Below are 18606 nucleotides of genomic sequence, written 5' to 3'. Positions count from 1 at the left end.
CTGGTTGAATCAAATGCTATTAAAGCATGACTTGGCCATGTAAAAATCCGAATATTTAGACTTTTCTTAGGACTTTTTTTTTCATTTTACTTCATGGGGTCTTCCATGAATACTGCAATAACCACCACCACAGCAACAATCTCTTGGTACTTTTATATACATTCTCTTTGATTTGATTTGATTTGATTCCTGATCTCAATCCTCTCCTCTAATCTCCTAGATTGTAGGTTTCTTACGAATAGGCCAGTCTTACTTATCTTGTATCCTCTACAAAAAGTCTCCATAGCTAACAAAATCCCTTACACACTTAAGCTGAAAAGAAAATTTATGAACTATGCAGAGATAACAGAAGTTTATCTCTAGACCAGAATAATGACTCCTGATTTCAGGGTCCTGAAACCATCCCAACCACCAAAGCAGATTGCAATACAATAAAGAAATATCTGCACCACAGTTTGGAAAAGATATTTTAAAATGCCAACCATGATTATTCTAGTTGCATTGTGTAGATGTGGCCTCTTTTTATAAAAGTTCTTTCTCTATAGTGTCACTAATTCTATAGTGAGTGTAACTCCACGATAGGTGAGATTTACTTGCATGTACAAGTTTGCTTGTGGATTTGGATCTCATGTCACACATTAATACATGTAACCCATGGCTTGCCAACTGACTTATGTAGATATCACATTCAAACCAGAAGTATCTAGAATGGGATGTGGAGTGGAGCAAGGCAGTTGTTGAAAGTGTTGACGGTAATGATCGTGAATGGTGTCATCATATGGCCTATTAAAAGAGTTTGTAATCAGAGGCCTCTAAACCAAAATTATATTAATTCATTAAGATCTAGCTATTTAATGAAAACCTACTGTGTGCTAGGACCCTTGTCATATATTATTTAATTCAAGCTTCATGATCAGTTATGGCTGGCGTCACTACTAGTCCATTTTACAGATAGGGGAACTGTGGACCAAAGAGATTGGGGTATTCCTCAATGTTCCATGGCCTCCAAGTCCCATACTCTTTGCACATATCATAATACTTCAATTTTGAACATTTTACTGAGTTAGGAGACTTTTTAAATAGCAAAACAATAATAAATAAGAAGAAGAACAAAACGCCTGTGAGCAGTCTATGTTGGTCAGGAGTTGCTGCTTCTCTAAAGTCCAGTAAGCCCTTAGCTTTGCTTTCCTGAACTTTGAATTTCAGTTGCACATCAAGCCTGGAGATGAGCAAATGCTGATGCCACAGGAATAGCAGCAGGTGGCAACGCTCAGGGAGTGCCCATGCTCCTCCGGCATGACACGCCTGGCCAGGCTGTCGTTCACGTGAAACAGTGCCCAGAAAGACTGGGGACACTAGGTCTGCCAACACAAGTGGTTCTTTCCTGATTAATGAAAGTTTAATGTCCAAGGTTATAAACTGCTGAGAGGGGAATAGGAAAGAGCTAATTTGTGTAGTCTCTGGTCACCAAAATGTAAGTAGGTCTGCTTTGGACCACTGACTTGGAACAAGACAGACTGTCCATGCACCTGTCCTGTGACTCTGGACAAGTTACTTGCCCTCTCTGAACCAGAGCTTCCTATGCATCAAATGGGAGTAGTAAACATTTCCTTAGAGAGGTGCTGAGATTAGAGATGATATATGAAAAGAACCAGTTACATTATAGAACCTCAAAAAAATGATAGCTATTATTGTTGTTATTGTCATAGTTATAACAAGAATAATTAGTATTAATACTAGTAGCATCTCTCAGCAGGTGGAATGTTTTAGTTATTTCAAAAAACATGTTCCTGAAAACTTATACTTTTCTATAATCATAGTCATTCCATCATTTCCCCCTTTTATTTGCCTCTTTCTTTATTTACCTCTGGAACCATATAATATTTTTTATTTGCCTTTTCTTGAATTAGATTTTTGTTTAATACTCAAGGGAAAAGCCTGTAGAATGAACCCACACCCAAACAGTGCCATATTGGAGGATGCTGATGGCTTAGATCAATCACTTTGAGTTTAATTATAGTTTTTTTTTTTTACCAATTTAGAGCACAAAAATATAAAGATTGAAATAGATTTAGAATAAAAACACAGTGGTTTCTGGCATTAAATACAATTAGGGAGCACAGTTTGGTTTTGGGGGATTGGGCAGGATGGTAGAGACAATGAATTTTTTTTTTAACAGAGTGTTTTGAATTTTATTTTTCATCAAGATAAAATCTAAACATAGGAAATTCAAAGATTCAGAGTCTATTTCTTTAAATGAAAGAACATTTAAATTTAACTATGAATTATAGAATAAATTATTGGAACTGGTTACTAATAAATCCTTTGAAGATAAATAATGAAAATATAGCATTTCTTGCCTAATTTTGAAATAATGATTCTTGAATGCCTACTGCTTACAGGTACTTTACAAACTCATTTAATGCTCCTATGAAGTTGACAGTCCACTTTATAGAGGAGAAAAATCAAGGCTCATAGAATTAAAAAAAATAAACTTAATCAAGATCATATGTTTAGTAAATGCTAGAGCTAAGCTAATGTTCTTCCCAGTATTCCTTAATGAACCCAAGAGTGCAATCATTACTAGCTGCCTGATTTTGGAGAATTTCCTAATTCTCAGTTTCCTCATCTATAAAATGGAGGGTATGGATTAGGAACTACATGGTCTAAAGACATTCCTTGTGGCTTTAACATTCTATGAGCATAAGGAGTGGGTGAGCATGATTATAAGGAGTGGCTATTTATGAACCAATCAGGGTTATTGAATAAACACCTCTCTACTAGGTCAAAGTAGAAAGGGAAGGGCGAAAGGTAAAAAAAAAGAAAAAAAACTTTTGACGAGAAGCCTATAAAAACTCTGTGTTCCCAAATATTCGTCCTATTTGGCAGCTGCTGCCTCACCCACAGCTTCTAATATCTAAGAGGACTCTTCTCTCCTAAACTGTAAGTAAAACAACTTCCCTTGTATACTTGGACTGCACCAGTAAATAAGGGGTTAGTGATAGCACTAAGCCTGTACAGGGGAAGGTTTATCTGCCTTTGTTTTCAGGAAAAACTTGATAGTGGCTGAAAACTTGATGGATCTGCTGAAATGATTATTTCTCTCCTTCTGAGCACAAATGCTCATTGGTACCTTTCCTAGCTTTTTGAGTGGTGGCAAATCACTCAAGATTGATTGCCGGTTACATGTGTTACCTGTATGAGGCACTCCTGAGTCTTTGGTCTAGGAAAAGCAACTTGAACACTCCTATTTGGTTAGGTTCTAATCAATTTTTGAGATTCCTGGTCATTTTGGCTCTCTCTTTTCATAACAACTACTTATTTCAGTGATTTATTTACATATTTTACTGCCTTATGTCATTTTCTACATTCTCTTCCCACACCTACTGATACTAGGACTGAAGTCTCTTTGTCGCAGAAATGAACCCTTGCAGTGTGTTGCCCTTTGTCTTCACCCACTGCTCACATGGGGAAATGGCATAGGGCTGGAAACTTCACAGGGCATAGTCTTCATTTGATTATGAATTTTCAAACCTTCCTCTTGTTTGACACTTTCTAGAACATTTCCTACTAGCACCAGATACTGTGAAGACCCTATAGCTTAAGATATTAGAAATCAAAAGGTGTCGTATTTTGGTACATTTGCTTTACTATCTAAAAAATTGACATGTTGTGAGGCTATGTTGCCTTTTTTATAAACTTCTATTTAAATAGCTACCTTGGGCTCTATTAGCCAACTTGAATGCATGCAGCAGGGGCTTGAGCTGGTGTAGTAGTCATCATTTTGGCCAAGGCACACCTGGGAAGAAACACCCAGACCCAGGTTGGAGTTGGGGGTGCTGGAACAGGGAGTGGGTACCGTTGCAGAAAACCTACGAGTTCCTTTGGCTTAGGTGCCAGTTTTAAGGAAAGAACGCTACTCGAGCCTCTTTCTGGGCTACTTCACATGTGTTCAAAGGATCAGGCAGCCGTAGGGCTGCCCTTGATCATCTCCCTGTGCTTATCACTGGGGCATTAAGATGAGTAATGAAGCTGTGGACATCTTCAAGCATCATATATAAAAGGTTACGTATGGTGCCTGGCAATCATAGGCTTTCAATGAAAAAAATCCCTCATGTCTACCTTAAAAATCCACCCACCTTGTGGATAGAGAAGCAAATAGACTCTATGCTGCTTTAAATTAATATTTCTTCAGGAATTAAATATCCATATTTGGCAAATAATTATCTTTTCACAGATCCTCTTTAAGGAAAGCAGAAAGAACCACCGCTTGTGGTTCTGTTAATTTGCTTAAGGATTAGAAATAGGGTTCCAAGTCATAAGCTAGTAGGATATGACTTGTGATCCTAGAACATCACATTTTAGAAGGTGCATCAGATTCAGTCTCCTTGGGCCTCAGTTTCCTCATCTGTAAAGTGACAGGGTTAATACAAATATCTCTGAGGTCCCTTGTACCTCTGTTTTTCTGTGGTTATCTTTTATCGTTAATACAATCTTCCCCCAGATTTGTATACATATTGCCTGTTAAATATAATGTAATAAATTATACACACACACACAGACACACACACACCTATTCATTAAGAAGTCAACCATTACAAAGAATGTATAAAGTGAAATGTGGGGGTCTCTCCACACTATCCCATACTCCAGAGATGACCCCAGGGTGGTTACTCTTTGTTTATATAGACACACAAACAGTATGTGTGTATACCTTTTTTTTAGTTAAAAAATAAGATGATAGTATACATTGCATACTTCTCCGAAATTTGCTTTTTTTCAGTTAAGAAGTTGGCTTGAGATCTCAGTGAGCAGAGGTTTAGGGGCATAAGAATCATTACCCATTCCAGCTGGCCTGTCTCCCAGTGGTGAACATTGGCCTGTGACCCTGTTTTATGATTAACAGAGGGGCCACATTTGTGCTGATGTGGTACAGACCTTTAATCTCTCTGTAGAAGTTTAACTTCTTGTAAACGGTATTGGTTGAACTTGACCTTTTCTCTGTTATTCTGGTTGAATCAGCACACCCAGATTGAAGGAAACAGCTTATAAACAGATAGTAAAGAAAAACACGGAGATTCCTTAGGTAATTATTTTTTTAAATGAAAAAAATAAATAGTAATACCGTACATTTTCATAATAAAGCATCTTCATGTTTATTGTAAAACTCAACAAATATATTTTGAGCAACTACAAGGAGCAGGGTGCTCACAGGTTGCATTTGAATCACTTGGCAATGAGACAAACAGAGCAGTTAGTATCACTATTTAATTCATGGTAAACTAAGATCAGTGAAGTTGCCTGACTTGCCCAAGGTTCCAGCTAGGGGAAGCAGAGCTGGTTCTTGATCCCAGGTCTATCTGATCTACTAGCAACAAACCTCTATGTGAACGTGTTAGATGTTCATGAATTGGGAATTCAGTGGTGCAGTGACTAGCAGCCTACGGCACTCTGCAGTGTCATCAAAGAGATTTGGAGTCATCCAAAGGCCAATTCTTTTTACAAAGCTTACTCTTTCCCTTGAATAGAAAGAAGTACTGCCCCTTATCCCAACTTTGTGCTTTATTAGCTATTTTTCCCTAGACAAATAACTTAAACTCTCTTATTTTCTATCCTAATCTATTAAATGGCAGGGGTTGGGGGAAGCCCAGCCACCTTCTGGGATTATTATGAAGAATAAATTATATAGCACCTGCAAAGCAATTAGCAGAGTGCTTGACAATAAATTATAACTTACTATTGGGCTGTTTATTCCTTTTGCTTTACATCTTTATTTTTTGGTAATTGTTAACTCCTTTCTGCTCATACCTCAACTGAAGGTAAAATTTGTGCCTTGGTGTGCCGGTCACCATTCCCAGGTTGGATTTTGTCCACATGAAGATCTGCAGGCCAGGTTGAAAGCTAAAAATTTCTGACTCCAGATATCAGAAGAACATCAGAAGCTAAACAGCAAACACCATCTGCCGGTGGCTGGGATTTGATGGGGCTTTGGAAGATCATCTTTTCTAGAAATTATTGTCCACTAGCTTGTCATAGCACCCAAATGACAGCATTTCAGTTCCATTTTGGGAAATTAAGACAAGAACCTCTGTTGAAGTGGCGAGTGGCAACAATGAGGTTATCAGTTATACCCTCTCATGAATTAGTTCAGTAGCCAGTGACTCTTTAGAGCAAGGGACAGGAGACTGAGAGCCTGTCCTGAAGGAATACAGAATACGTGGATAAATGGATTTGTCATGAGGACAAATCATGACTGGGTAGGGAGCTCTGCCTTATGCCAGCTGAGACCTTAGGCAACTCAAATAACTTCCCTAAGTCTTAGCTTGCTCATTCATCAATAAAGATAATACCTGCTCTGATTACTTTATTGCTGAGTGGATCAAATGAGCACTGAGGTCCCTGGGCTTCCAGGAAGTAGTATATAGGAATGGGACATCCATCCTGCATTGAGTTTTTGCAGGAAGAGGAGATAGAGAAAAGGAAGAGACCACAGGATTGGATAGGAAGCTACTCAAGATAATTTTCACTATCATTTTCTTTTTCTTTTATAGCCCACCCTATAGAAAAATCACCCAAAGCCTCATGGGCTTGCATTGTCAAGACTAACCCAAAGTGGCAGCTGAACAGGGGCAATGATCCCCTTCAGAGCTTTCTCAGACCACTGCTGAGGAAGCTGCTTGGGTAGGGGGTCTTCAAGCCAGAGACTCTCCTTGCCAAAGCAATGAAGCTGGAGCAGACATCAACATATGACTTCAGCATGCTCAGAGGCCACGAGAACCCCCAGCCCAGAGGCATTTAGGAAAAATCCTCCCTGGTCTGCCTCACATGGTTTCATAGATGGTTGAATATAAGAAAAAGGAACCTTGCAGCACACCCTCTAGGGCCCAAAGCTGAAGAGAGGGTAACTTCAAGGCTGCGTATAGATGTCTCCTCTCAAACTTATTGCCTGGAGAATAATCTGTTGGGGCTACAGACTAACAGAGCAAAGTAGAGAATAACCACAAAGGCCAAGAGCCTCACTGTCCTGGCCTCATATCACCCAGGGTACCCCCATGACACCAGGAAAAACAGAATAGGGAATACACAGGAATACACAGAATAGTCCATTACTGCAGTTCCTCTGTCTATCAGCTTTTAGTAGGTAGCCAACTAGCTGGTTCAACCTCAGGATCAGTGATCCCAAAGGTCTCCCAGAATTCCATTTAGGATCACTGTGAACACCTTCATTCAAATGGCTAATTGCAACTACTTAGATGAAGGGGAGCAGAGCAGACCTCATAAATTTATCCAGCTGTCAAAATAGGCCGGAGGTATCAGGGGGGTCCGAATCCATTTGAGCCAGCCCCGATTTTGTGTGTGACTCTCCTGAACTCTTTTCCAGACCTGTCACCATGGCCCACCAATACCCAGCTCTCACCTCAGAGCAGAAGAAGGAGCTCTCAGCAATTGCCCAGCGCATTGTTGCCAATGGAAAAGGGATCCTGGCTGCAGATGAATCTGTAGGTGAGTGTAAGAGTGAGCCACATGATACAACAGCATACTCTTGTTTTGATACTTAGCAAAGGTAACTGGATAATCTTACTCTCCTTCCTCTCTGGGGAAGTAAAGATTTATGTACACAGGAGCAGGAGCAGAAGTAAGCATAGACTGTTTGAGTCCCCTAATTTAATAGGCAAATTCCTGAAAACTAAGGAAAGAGGCTCAAGCTCTTCATTTTAAGGCCTCTTGCCAGGGGTCTTTGAATCCAGCCTGTGGCATAGCCAGGATGAGGTCAGTTGCACGGCCATCTGCCGCTAATGAGAAGCCAGTTTCATGTCAGCCAAGTCAGGAAGGGCAGGGAGGTATCTGCATCGAGAACAAGGCAGGGCTTACAGCTGAGAGAATCTCAAGCTGGCACAAGGGAGAGCTGTGGTAGAGTGGCACAGACTATCATAAGACCACAGAAGCCAGAGAAGTCAAGCCTGCTGTATCCCCCCTTCCACTGTGTGCACATGAAGTGAGGTTGAAGACTGGAGCAGGGGAGGGATAGAGAGACCTGAGGGCCTTGCATATCCATGGGACCCAGTGGTGGCTTCCACGCTGACCCCACATGTCCAGCTCATACAACTCCTAACCAGCATCCTGGCAGCAACCAGGGTCTTCCCCCGGGAGGCAAAAACTGAGGCAGGAGCTTTGAAGATCTTTCCATCCCATCCTGGTGGGGGTCACAGAGGTGTCCCAGCTTGCCCTTCATGCTGCCCTTGGCCTTCCCACCTTAGGAACCATGGGAAACCGCCTGCAGAGGATCAAGGTGGAAAACACCGAGGAGAACCGCCGGCAATTCCGAGAAATCCTCTTCAGCGTGGACAGTTCCATCAACCAGAGCATCGGGGGAGTGATCCTCTTCCATGAGACCCTCTACCAGAAGGACAGCCAGGGAAAGCTGTTCAGAAACATCCTCAAGGAGAAGGGGATCATGGTGGGAATCAAGGTGAATACTTCCATTCATGCCTCACCTCTGCCTGGCATCCTGGGCAAACTCCCCGCACAATGGCCAGGGCAGGGCCAACACACCAAACATGCTCATCATCTCGTTTCTCCTCTCACTATTTTCCATCATCATCTTCCCACTGAGAGCCAGATCTTCTTCTAGACTTTTCCCTCCAGTGCACTCTTTTTCCAACCAAGTTTTCTACCAGGGACCTTGATAAATCAATTTTCTCAATTCTTCAAATAGAGTAATAGTGCATAGCTCGTAATTGTCTTAAAAGAATGAAATGCGTTTTTAAAACAGTTCCTATCACATTAACGATTATTCATGTAATGGTAGCTGTTATAATTAAAGCACTTACTGTTCTGTATTCTAACTTAGTCTTCCAATAGCACATGAACTTCCCAAGAATGAAAACTAGTATTTGCAGGATGCCTACAATTCTAAGCACTCATTTAATCCTCCTCACAATCTCTGGAGGTAGACTCAATTACTACCCTTATTTTACAGATGAAAAAACTGAATGTAACCTGCCCACATGGCAAGGCAAAGTTGGAGCCAGTTCAGACTCAGGCTCATGACATTAGCTCACATGTTGAGAGTAGAGGCTGCATCCTTATTTTCTTTACCTCTGTTTGAACACAATGCCTGGTATGTGCCGATAATGTCAGGCTAGACACTCTCACATTGCTCCTTCCCTTGTGCTATGGACTGAATTGTGTTCCCACAATGACTAGTGCACTTTCTAATTCAACTCCTTGGTTTGTAAAAGATGTCAACTATTAGTTAGCATCAGGAATTCTGCTTGTGTTTTACTGACATCTGATACCTGCTAATTATTTGTTAATACCTGTATCCACAGTTGGACCAAGGAGGTGCTCCCCTTGCAGGAACAAACAAGGAAACCACTATTCAAGGTAAGGATATTGCCTGCTGATATGAATCATGCCAATGTGGGCGAGAGATGAAGTCAAATAAAGAAGGGAGCAAAAGAAAAGAACATATGAATATAACACTGGTCTTAGATCCATGCAGACCTTGTTTTCAATCACAGCTCCTCCCCTTAATAACCTCTGTGACCTTGGGACAGTCATTTAAATATCCTGAGCCTCAGTTATCCTATCTTTAAAGTGGGATAACTATTGTGGGGGTTAAATTAGACAATGTACATAAAGTGCTTACCACAGTACTTTGCACAAATAAAATACTCTGTACCTGGAACTATTATTTTTAGAAAAAAAATCTAGAAATAGTAGAGAGGGAAGGCATCCAAGCTGTGGGATCAGACACACCTGAGTTTGAATCCTGTTTCTATCACAGGCTACTTAGATAATTTTGCAAGGTATTTCATTGCCTGAAAGAACAAGCATTAACCACAGCATTGGGTTGACTAAGCAGAATTTGAATCTCAGTCCTATCATTCTTTAGATGTGCAAACTTGGTAAAGTCACTTAACCACTCAGGGCCTCAGTTTCCACATTTGTAAAATGAGCATAATATTAAATTAACTATTGGTTCCCTCTATTCTACTTATGAAGTAGCCAGCATACACATCAAAACCATATTTATTCGTGCTAGGTCTTTTGGTCCAGCATTGTGATTAATGTTTATATGCTTGGGGGTTTCGATCCTCAGACTCTGTGGACCCAAAGCTAAGCCAAGGGAGAATTCCTCCATGTTGTCAGAGGCCTCCTGGATCAGGTACAGGGGTGCAAAGAAGCCTTTCTCTCACTTGTGACTTGCAGGGCTTGATGGCCTCTCAGAGCGCTGTGCTCAGTACAAGAAAGACGGAGTTGACTTTGGGAAGTGGCGTGCAGTGCTGAGGATTGCCGACCAGTGTCCATCCAGCCTCGCCATCCAGTCAAATGCCAACGCCCTGGCCCGCTACGCCAGCATCTGTCAGCAGGTGCCGTGCCTCCCTGTTGGGCTGGAAAGCAGTAGGCTAGAGCTTTCTTCAGAGTCTCTCTTTTCAATTTCACCATAACTGCACATGAGCCTTCCTCTTCCCTCACTAGTATATTCTAGTGGCATTTTTCCACTACTTTTGCTACAGTCCAGTATGCTAGGGAAAGATGTGGCCCCATAAGCCTGTAGGAGTCCAACGAGGCTATGAGTTCAAAGGCTAACGTCATCAACTGCTGCCCTCTGCTGAAGCTCTATAAGCTGTGTCAAAAATGGTCAGGCTCATGAGGACAGGCCACTTACTTGTCCATACTCCATAACATCCAAGATATGACCCTCTTGGATCTCCAGCTGGAGGATGATAGCTCTGACAGAGTTCCAATCCAAATAATTTCTCCCAGGATGGTGACCTGAGCTAAAGTTTCCAACACATATTGAGGTGACTCTGGGTCCAAGTTAAGTTTGATTTGCTTCTGTAGGTCCTATGTTGGGGTTACGGGAGTTGGGGGCACCTGGAGATTCCCAACTAGAACCGTAAACACTGCTTGAATTCCTTCATTAACCCACACTAAAGGTATCTTTTTTAGTGGTTTAAGCATGACTGCCCTAAAAGGGTGGCAGCTAGGTATTGAAGTAACTAGAATAGTCTGTAATATTAATAAAAAATACAGAAATTAAGGATTTGTATTTATGTTATTTTTATATATTTATATATATTTATTTTTATATATTTATATAAATATATTATATATAAATATAAAAATATATTATATATTTATTTTTATATATTTATATATATTATTACCCCATTCTGAAAAGCTTTTAAAAAATCCCACTGTTCTTTTTTGGTTAAGCCACAAATACTCACTAGATACCCCATCAATTTCTTTTCACCGTTTTTAAGTCACCTATACAATATTTCTCCATAAGGGCTTCACCTTATACCATTGCAACTGTTGCATCTCCTCCTAAAGAAAGGATCACAGTGAGCACAGCTTCAATTTTTCTCCCCACTTTTCCTTTCAGAATGGGCTAGTACCTATTGTTGAGCCAGAGGTAGTTCCTGATGGAGACCACGACCTGGAACACTGCCAGTATGTTTATGAGAAGGTAAGTCTTAAATATAAAGGTCCCCATTCTAGCTGAAAAATCCTCTTTTTATTTATTTTTTTTATTTTTTGAGACAGAGTCTCACTTTGTTGCCCAGGCTAGAGTGAGTGCCGTGGCGTCAGCCTAGCTCACAGCAACCTCAAACTCCTGGGCTCAAGCAATCCTGCTGCCTCAGCCTCCCGAGTAGCTGGGACTACAGGCATGCGCCACCATGCCCGGCTGGCTAATTTTTTCTATATATATTAGTTGGCCAATTAATTTCTTTCTATTTATAGTAGAGACGGGGGTCTCGCTCTTGCTCAGGCTGGTTTTGAACTCCTGACCTCCAGCAATCAGCCCGCTTCGGCCTCCCAGAGTGCTGTGATTACAGGCGTGAGCCACCGCGCCCAGCCCCAAATCCTCTTTTTAAGTAGCAGCTATTACTTAACATATAACAGCTGTACATTTGCAATAGTCTTTAGGTTAGAATCATTACATAGCATTGAGAAAGTAAGGACGCGCTTATCCATCCTTCACTTTTTTGGTACGTGGAATGCTCCTTATGGAATAAGCACAAGATTTGCAGTGCCAACACTTGGATTGGGGAATTCACTTTTCCCCATTGTGGGATCTTGAGCAAGTGATATTATCTCTCTTGGACCTCAGTGTACACTAAGAAATTTAAAAATAAGATATGAGGCTCATATAAGAAAATGTAATGAGAAAGTACTTTATTCACATTTGACTTTCTAAATTAGACAGAGTATATCTAAAAGATAGTGGTTCTCATACATGGTAAGAAAGTAAGAGAGTCATAATATCACCTGACCTTAGTTTCTCCACTTGCAAAATTATGTGGGCTGAAATGAGATCTAAAAGCACTTCTGTCTCTAAAATGTATGGGGGTTTGGGGGGTTTGTTTTTGTTTGTTGTTTTGTTTGAGACATGGTCTCACTCTGTTGTCTGGGTTAGAGAGCAGTGGCATTACCACAGCTCACTGTAACCTCAAACTCCTGGGCTCAAGCTATCTACCTGCATTAGCCTCCTGAGTAGTGAGGACTACAGGCATGCACCACCATGCATGGATAATTTTTAAAAAAACTTTTTGTAGAGATGGGGACTTGCTATGTTGCCCAGGCTGGTCTCAAACTCCTGGGCTCAAGTGGTCTTCCCGCCTCAGCTTCCCAAAATACTATGATTATAGGCATGAGCCACTGCACCTGGCCTCTAAAATGTATATTTTTATGACCACTCAGCTTCTATGGGATGGAGAATGGAGGCCAGTTTAGATGTCCCCCACTAGCAAAATCAAGAGGGGATGACATTGACCAAGGGAGTAATGGGAAGAAAGGAATGAAGGGCCTTCAGGAAGCAGACCTATGCCAATAGTTCGTGCAGTGGAGCAGCTGTAATAGATTAGGGATTTGAGGAAAGGCCAACTTGATTGTGCTCAGTGGCTATTGTTTGCAACACATTTCCCTGATGAGGTCAAGAGGCTGGTAAGGAAGCTTTGGCCAAAATGGAAATTCTTCCATCCTGCATCCCTGTGGTGTAGAAGTGCTAAGGTCAAGTATCTCTCTAAGACTAGCTTTGCATTTCACCTGTTTGTACCTCTTTCCTTCAGGTCCTGGCTGCTGTCTACAAGGCCCTGAATGACCATCATGTTTACCTGGAGGGCACCTTGCTAAAGCCCAACATGGTGACTGCTGGACATGCCTGCACCAAGAAGTATACTCCAGAACAAGTGGCTATGGCCACCGTCACAGCTTTCCACCGTACTGTTCCTGCAGCTGTCCCTGGTGAGGCCTTCTTTCTTCCCTAACTCGAGGTTTTAGCCCTCATCCTTTGAAGGAGAGCCACAAGCATTTGAGTTTGTCTAGAAGTCTGCTTCTATTCGTGAAACAGTCCTCTGCTATCTCACTGGCAGCCAGCATTTCCCCTCCCACTCCAAGATGCCGAGCATCCTGAGTCTGTCCAAATGCACACAATCCATGTATAACCTCACTGCACTCTTTACTTATTTAAACCCCTTCTCTCTTTAGCCCAACTAGCCTCAGCAAAGGTAAACTGATTTCTCTGACCCAGTCCCACGCAAATCAAGCAGAGAAAAGATTGAGGCATTACGTTGCTTTTCGGCTCACTGTTTGCTTTCTCAAGCAGGGCACATAAGTTGGGACTAATAGAGTGGAATGGCCTCTCTCCTACTAGGCATCTGCTTTTTGTCTGGCGGCATGAGTGAAGAGGATGCTACTGTCAACCTCAATGCTATCAACCTTTGCCCCATACCAAAGCCCTGGAAACTAACCTTCTCTTACGGACGGGCCCTGCAGACCAGCGCACTGGCAGCCTGGGGTGGCAAGGCCGCCAACAAGAAGGCAACCCAGGAGGCCTTTATGAAGCGGGTTGTGGTAAGACGCTGCTACTTCTTATCTACTTGATCAAGTTCATACTTGAGGCTTGACGTTTTCACATGAAGAAGCATGAAGATACTTTCACATGAAAGTATCTACAGATGGTGTCTGCTGGGTATTTGAAAGTGTGGCATTGGGGCTCAGTAAGAGGATTGGGGTGCGAGAGAGTTTTCAATTATCCAAACTGGTAGCATAGACGGCAGTAGATGGAAGGGTAATTTCAAAAGAGACACTGCAGAGGGAAGCAGATAAGATGGCCAAGGACTGAACCGAGGACACCTCTCATTTGGGGAAGACGAAGAAGAAAAGCCACAATTATATGATATAATGAACCAAGGGTTCTGGGAACAAAGAGTAAAGAGTTTCAAGGGGTCAATAATAACATGCTACAGAGAGATTCAAAACAGAGGCTGAGAAAAGGCACTGAAATTGGCATTTAGGGGCATATAAGTGACTGTCAACAAACTGGTTTCAATAGAAAGACAAGAGGAAAGGTGCTCATTCCAGAAGTGTGTCAAGAAAAGACACAGAAAGGTTGCCAGGAGAAATGGGAACCAGAAAAAGGTTTTATTCAACTAGTAACCATTATTTTTTTAACACCCTCTGTGAGCCAAGGACTGGGGTGAACAAATCAGACATAGCCATGGCCCTCAGGGAGCTTGGACAAATAGGAAAGAGCTTGGCATGTTTACATGTAAAGCAAAAGAAGCCAGAGGAGAGAGTAAAGACCTGGAGAGTGGAGATAATTGAGGGGAGAAGGACTTAGAAGAAATGGGGCTGCATGAGACTAAATATTAAATAAAAGTGGCATAGTTGGTCTTAGAGACAAAAAGAAGGGAATAGACAGAAAAGAAAAAAGAGAAGGGGGTTGGAATCAGCTCTGTAGAGGTGAAGGGATGTAGCAGTGGATGACTGGTTACAGTGAGGACTGAGAATGATAAAGAAACAGAGATTTCAATCCTGACAGTGGGAAAGGTTAGAATAGCTATTAAAGGAATTCGCTAGGAAATTGACCAGAAATCATGGCTGGACATTATGGCCAAGCATCAAGTAAGGTATAACTGAAATAAGAATGAGTTTGTGGTATGTTAGCTTTATTCTTGAATTTTCCTAACAGCTCTCTAAAGCATGAGGAGGTTCAAAGAAACCTGAATGGGGAACAGCAGGGAAGATGAGTAAAAGTTTAATAGAGAGATAGAAGAGTGACAAATTTTAGTGATAGCTTCATTTAGCCTGCTGATCATGAAGGGGGCTGGTCAAGGAATCGAGTGTAGTCAGAAATGTGCTCATGAAACCCTAAAGGAAGCTAAAAAAACTATCTCAGGGGCATAAGAGAGGTGTGAGATTTTAGAGTTAGTGTTTTACCTTGGTGTCTGGTTGATGGGGTAGGGAAAGGTAGCTCACATGCTGGAGGGATTATGAAAGTACAGTCAGACAGGACACTGAGTTTATCATCCAGGATGCCACTTCTCAAGCTCAAGTGTGCTGATGTTTTTATTGATACATAATTATATGTATTTATAGGGTACCTGTGATATTTTCATACATGCATACAATGTGTGATGATCAATCAGGGTAATTAGGATACTGATCACCTCAAACTTTTATCATTTCTTTGTGTTGGGAACATTCCAAATCTTCACTTCTAGCTATTTTGAAATATATAATAAGTTGTTAACTGTAGTCACCCTACTGTGCTATGGAACAACAGAGCTTATTCCTTTTATCTAACTGTATTTTTGTTCCCATTAACCAACCTCTTTTCATCCCCCCACACCTTGAAGTGCTTGTTAAAATCCAGATCGCTGGGCCCCAGCCACCCACCAAGTTTCTAGTTCAGGAGGTCTGGGTTGAGGCCAGAGAATTTCCATTTCTGACACACTCCTAAGCGATGCTGGTCATCTGTGAAACATACATTGAGAATCACTGACGTAAGATGTAGAAACAAGTCCTGGAGAGAATGGACAATAGCAACAGAAACTGGAAGAAGTGGTAGCACTGAGTGGCATTTGAGTATTACCATGGTTTAATAAGCAATAGTAAGGTTTCATAATTCTGAATTAGTACCTTTAGTTGGAATTTCTATGGGGAATCAAATGATACTATGATAACAGCTCAATAGAATTTACATATTCTTGTGGACAAGTTTCTCAACTTTAATTTCTAGTACTATTGTTGCAATATTATTGGTGCTGAAAAGAGATTTTTCCCAGTAACTGATACAAACTGATATAAACCTCAGGTTTTCTAAGGAAATGCTCAGAAAACTGGGATGATAAAAAAAGGGAGATTAGGAAGGCGGTGGTGTCGGCAGCAATATTTAGCAACATCACTGTAAGGAGAACAAAATCCAAATGAAGGTGTGGCTGGCTTCCTATGCAAAGTAGGCAGGATTAAAGTGGGGCTGCATTTACTCTAACTCTGTCTCCTGTCTCACGCTTGTCTTCTAGGCTAACTGCCAAGCAGTCAAAGGACAGTATGTTTACACGGGCTCTTCCGGGGCCGCATCCACCCAGTCGCTCTTCGGGGACTTCTATAGCTACTAGGACCTGAAGCTCGCCAGCCTGGCTCCTGTGCTTCCAGGTGTCTCAGCAGGAGGGCTGAAAGGGAATGACCTTTCAACCAACACTGGAAATGAGAAAATATTAGATTGGAACTGCTGGAAACACAAAACATGTTAATCTTAAACATACGAGAAAAAAAACAAATCAAACGAAACACCTCAAAAGCTGAGCATAGAGAAGTAGAGAAATGCAGCTTATGAAACAGTCTTAGCAGTGGTAGGTTGGGAAGGAGAAATCTGCAACCTTAAGAAGAAATAAAATGCTCTATAAACCTTCCTTTGGTATTGGGTTTTACTTTTCTGCTCTTGTTGTTGAAGGGCTCGGTGTATCTCATTACCTTTGACTCTACTACACATGACTGATGTTAATGGTCAGGGCCCTCAACTTTGGCTACTCACTGGAGTCAAATAGCAAAATTTAAAAAACCCAGATGATGCTCAAGCCACACCCTAGCCCAATTAAATCAGAAACTCTAGGTGTGGAATCCTCTATCAGATTTCTTAAAGCTTCTCAATGATTCCAATGTGCATTCAGGTTTGAGAACTACCAATCTGAATTTTAAGTTTGAAAATTAAAGCCATCCTAAACCTTTTGTAATAGTCCAAGTGGTCAGTACTGGGCATCAGTACACATGAACATGCATAAAAATCAATCGACAAGGATTCACTCAGCACCTACTGTATGCTCAGCACTGTAAAGATACTACATGGTCCTTGTATGCTTACCATTGAGATGAGGAAGACGAGGGTACATTTAGGAAACAAATACAATGGTATACAATAATGTGCTAAGTTGCAGTGGTACAGGCTTGGTACTGAGATCAAAAGAGGAGCAATGCTTTACAGAGGAGGTAGGATGAGCTGCTGGCAGTTTATTACTAGTTATATGATCTTGAGAAAAATACTTAGTCTTTCTGAGTCTCAGTTTTCACATCTGTAAAACAAGGTTGTTGTGAGGGCTAGCAATATTTTATGAACAGCGCCAGACACATGAGTTGTGAATAAATATTAGTTATATTAGTTATATTTGTTCCTTGTTAGCTGGCTCTTGAAGAATGGTGAAGGCACTTGATTGGAATGAACATGCATTATCTTTGTCCTGAGTAGAGTACAGACTCTGTTGAGGGAATTGTGGGAAGTCAGCCTGGAATGGTGAGGCCAAATGGAATGGCATAGGGGGAGGGGCGGAGATTTTTTTGGAAACTTTTGCTTTGAAGTAATGAAAAAAGGAAAATGTGGATAACTTTTAAGCAAGGAAGAACATGGTAAGAGCATTGCTGAAAACTACTTTTTAGATGTAGAGGATTAGAAGGGAACGGGGAGTAAGCTAAGTGTCTTCATACCAATCCAACACAGCATCCAGCCTTTTGTTGGTGCACGTGAATGGACATGACATCTTTAGGGAAAACAACACAACTCTATGTAGTGTAGCCATTTACCACCCTAACAAAGTCTGTTTCATTGCAACCTGATAGGCAAGCACTTGGGACAAATGAAACCTCGAGATTATTTTTCACCTAGTTCTCAAAAAGAGACATACACACACAGACTCATCCCTTTGAGTGCTGGGATACATAAAAAATAGGGCACCTCTTAAACATAGCACTAATTCTTTTGGCAGTTCAGAACCATTGGGGCTAAGCTGTAGCCTGAGGTCTCAGGTGTCAGAGAAATCTACTCTGCCCTCCTAAGATATTCAAGGTCAAGACATCTTTCTGCAGCCGCTTCAAACTTTTCCTTGTCCTATCCTGGTTTTGTCCTGGGGGAATTACCAAAGAAGTCAGAGTGCACTTCTTGGTTACAGGAATGCAATGACTGTCATATAATGTGGAGGTTTACCTTAGCCACTGGACTAACATGAGAAACCTATTCATAAAGCATGGCTTCTGGACAGGAAACAACACAGGCAAGAGGCACACACCATGTTTTATTTTTGCAAAATGTAGAGTTAAGAAAAAATGTTTTGGAAAGTTAGGTAATTTCCCCCAGTTTTTATGATTACATATAGCTTACTATTCATTCCCCACGTCTCCTTGAAGATAAAGGATTACTTGACACAGCTGTGCAACTAAGGTTTATAGAATTACCATAGTAATACTTATAGAATTAACATAGCACCTGACAGATATTTTAAAAATACATGTTAATTAGACTCATACCACTTGTGCACG

General features: G+C 41.3%; 1 protein-coding gene across 1 annotated transcript; it reads left to right on the top strand.

Annotated features, from left to right (window-relative positions):
- Positions 1–2872: 2872 nt before the first annotated feature.
- ALDOB (aldolase, fructose-bisphosphate B) lies at positions 2873–16712 on the top strand. The gene is made up of 9 exons (XM_012768956.3): positions 2873–2943; positions 7382–7503; positions 8259–8470; positions 9333–9387; positions 10216–10376; positions 11399–11482; positions 13086–13260; positions 13670–13869; positions 16323–16712. Exons 2-9 carry the CDS (start codon positions 7392–7394, stop codon positions 16416–16418), a joined length of 1095 nt encoding a protein of 364 aa, XP_012624410.1. The 5' UTR covers positions 2873–2943; positions 7382–7391; the 3' UTR covers positions 16419–16712.
- Positions 16713–18606: the final 1894 nt, after the last annotated feature.

This window comes from Microcebus murinus, chromosome 12, assembly GCF_040939455.1.
Source record: "Microcebus murinus isolate Inina chromosome 12, M.murinus_Inina_mat1.0, whole genome shotgun sequence".
NCBI lineage: Eukaryota > Metazoa > Chordata > Mammalia > Primates > Cheirogaleidae > Microcebus > Microcebus murinus.
This window is presented reverse-complemented; position numbering and strand designations above follow the sequence as displayed.

Excerpts from the sequence above, each read along its gene's own strand:
- ALDOB (XM_012768956.3), top strand. The coding sequence starts at position 7,392 with ATGGCCCACCAATACCCAGCTCTCACCTCAGAGCAGAAGAAGGAGCTC. Across the intron at positions 7,504-8,258 it reads GGCTGCAGATGAATCTGTAG|GAACCATGGGAAACCGCCTG; the intron begins GTGAGTGTAAGA and ends TTCCCACCTTAG. Across the intron at positions 13,261-13,669 it reads TGTTCCTGCAGCTGTCCCTG|GCATCTGCTTTTTGTCTGGC; the intron begins GTGAGGCCTTCT and ends CTCTCCTACTAG.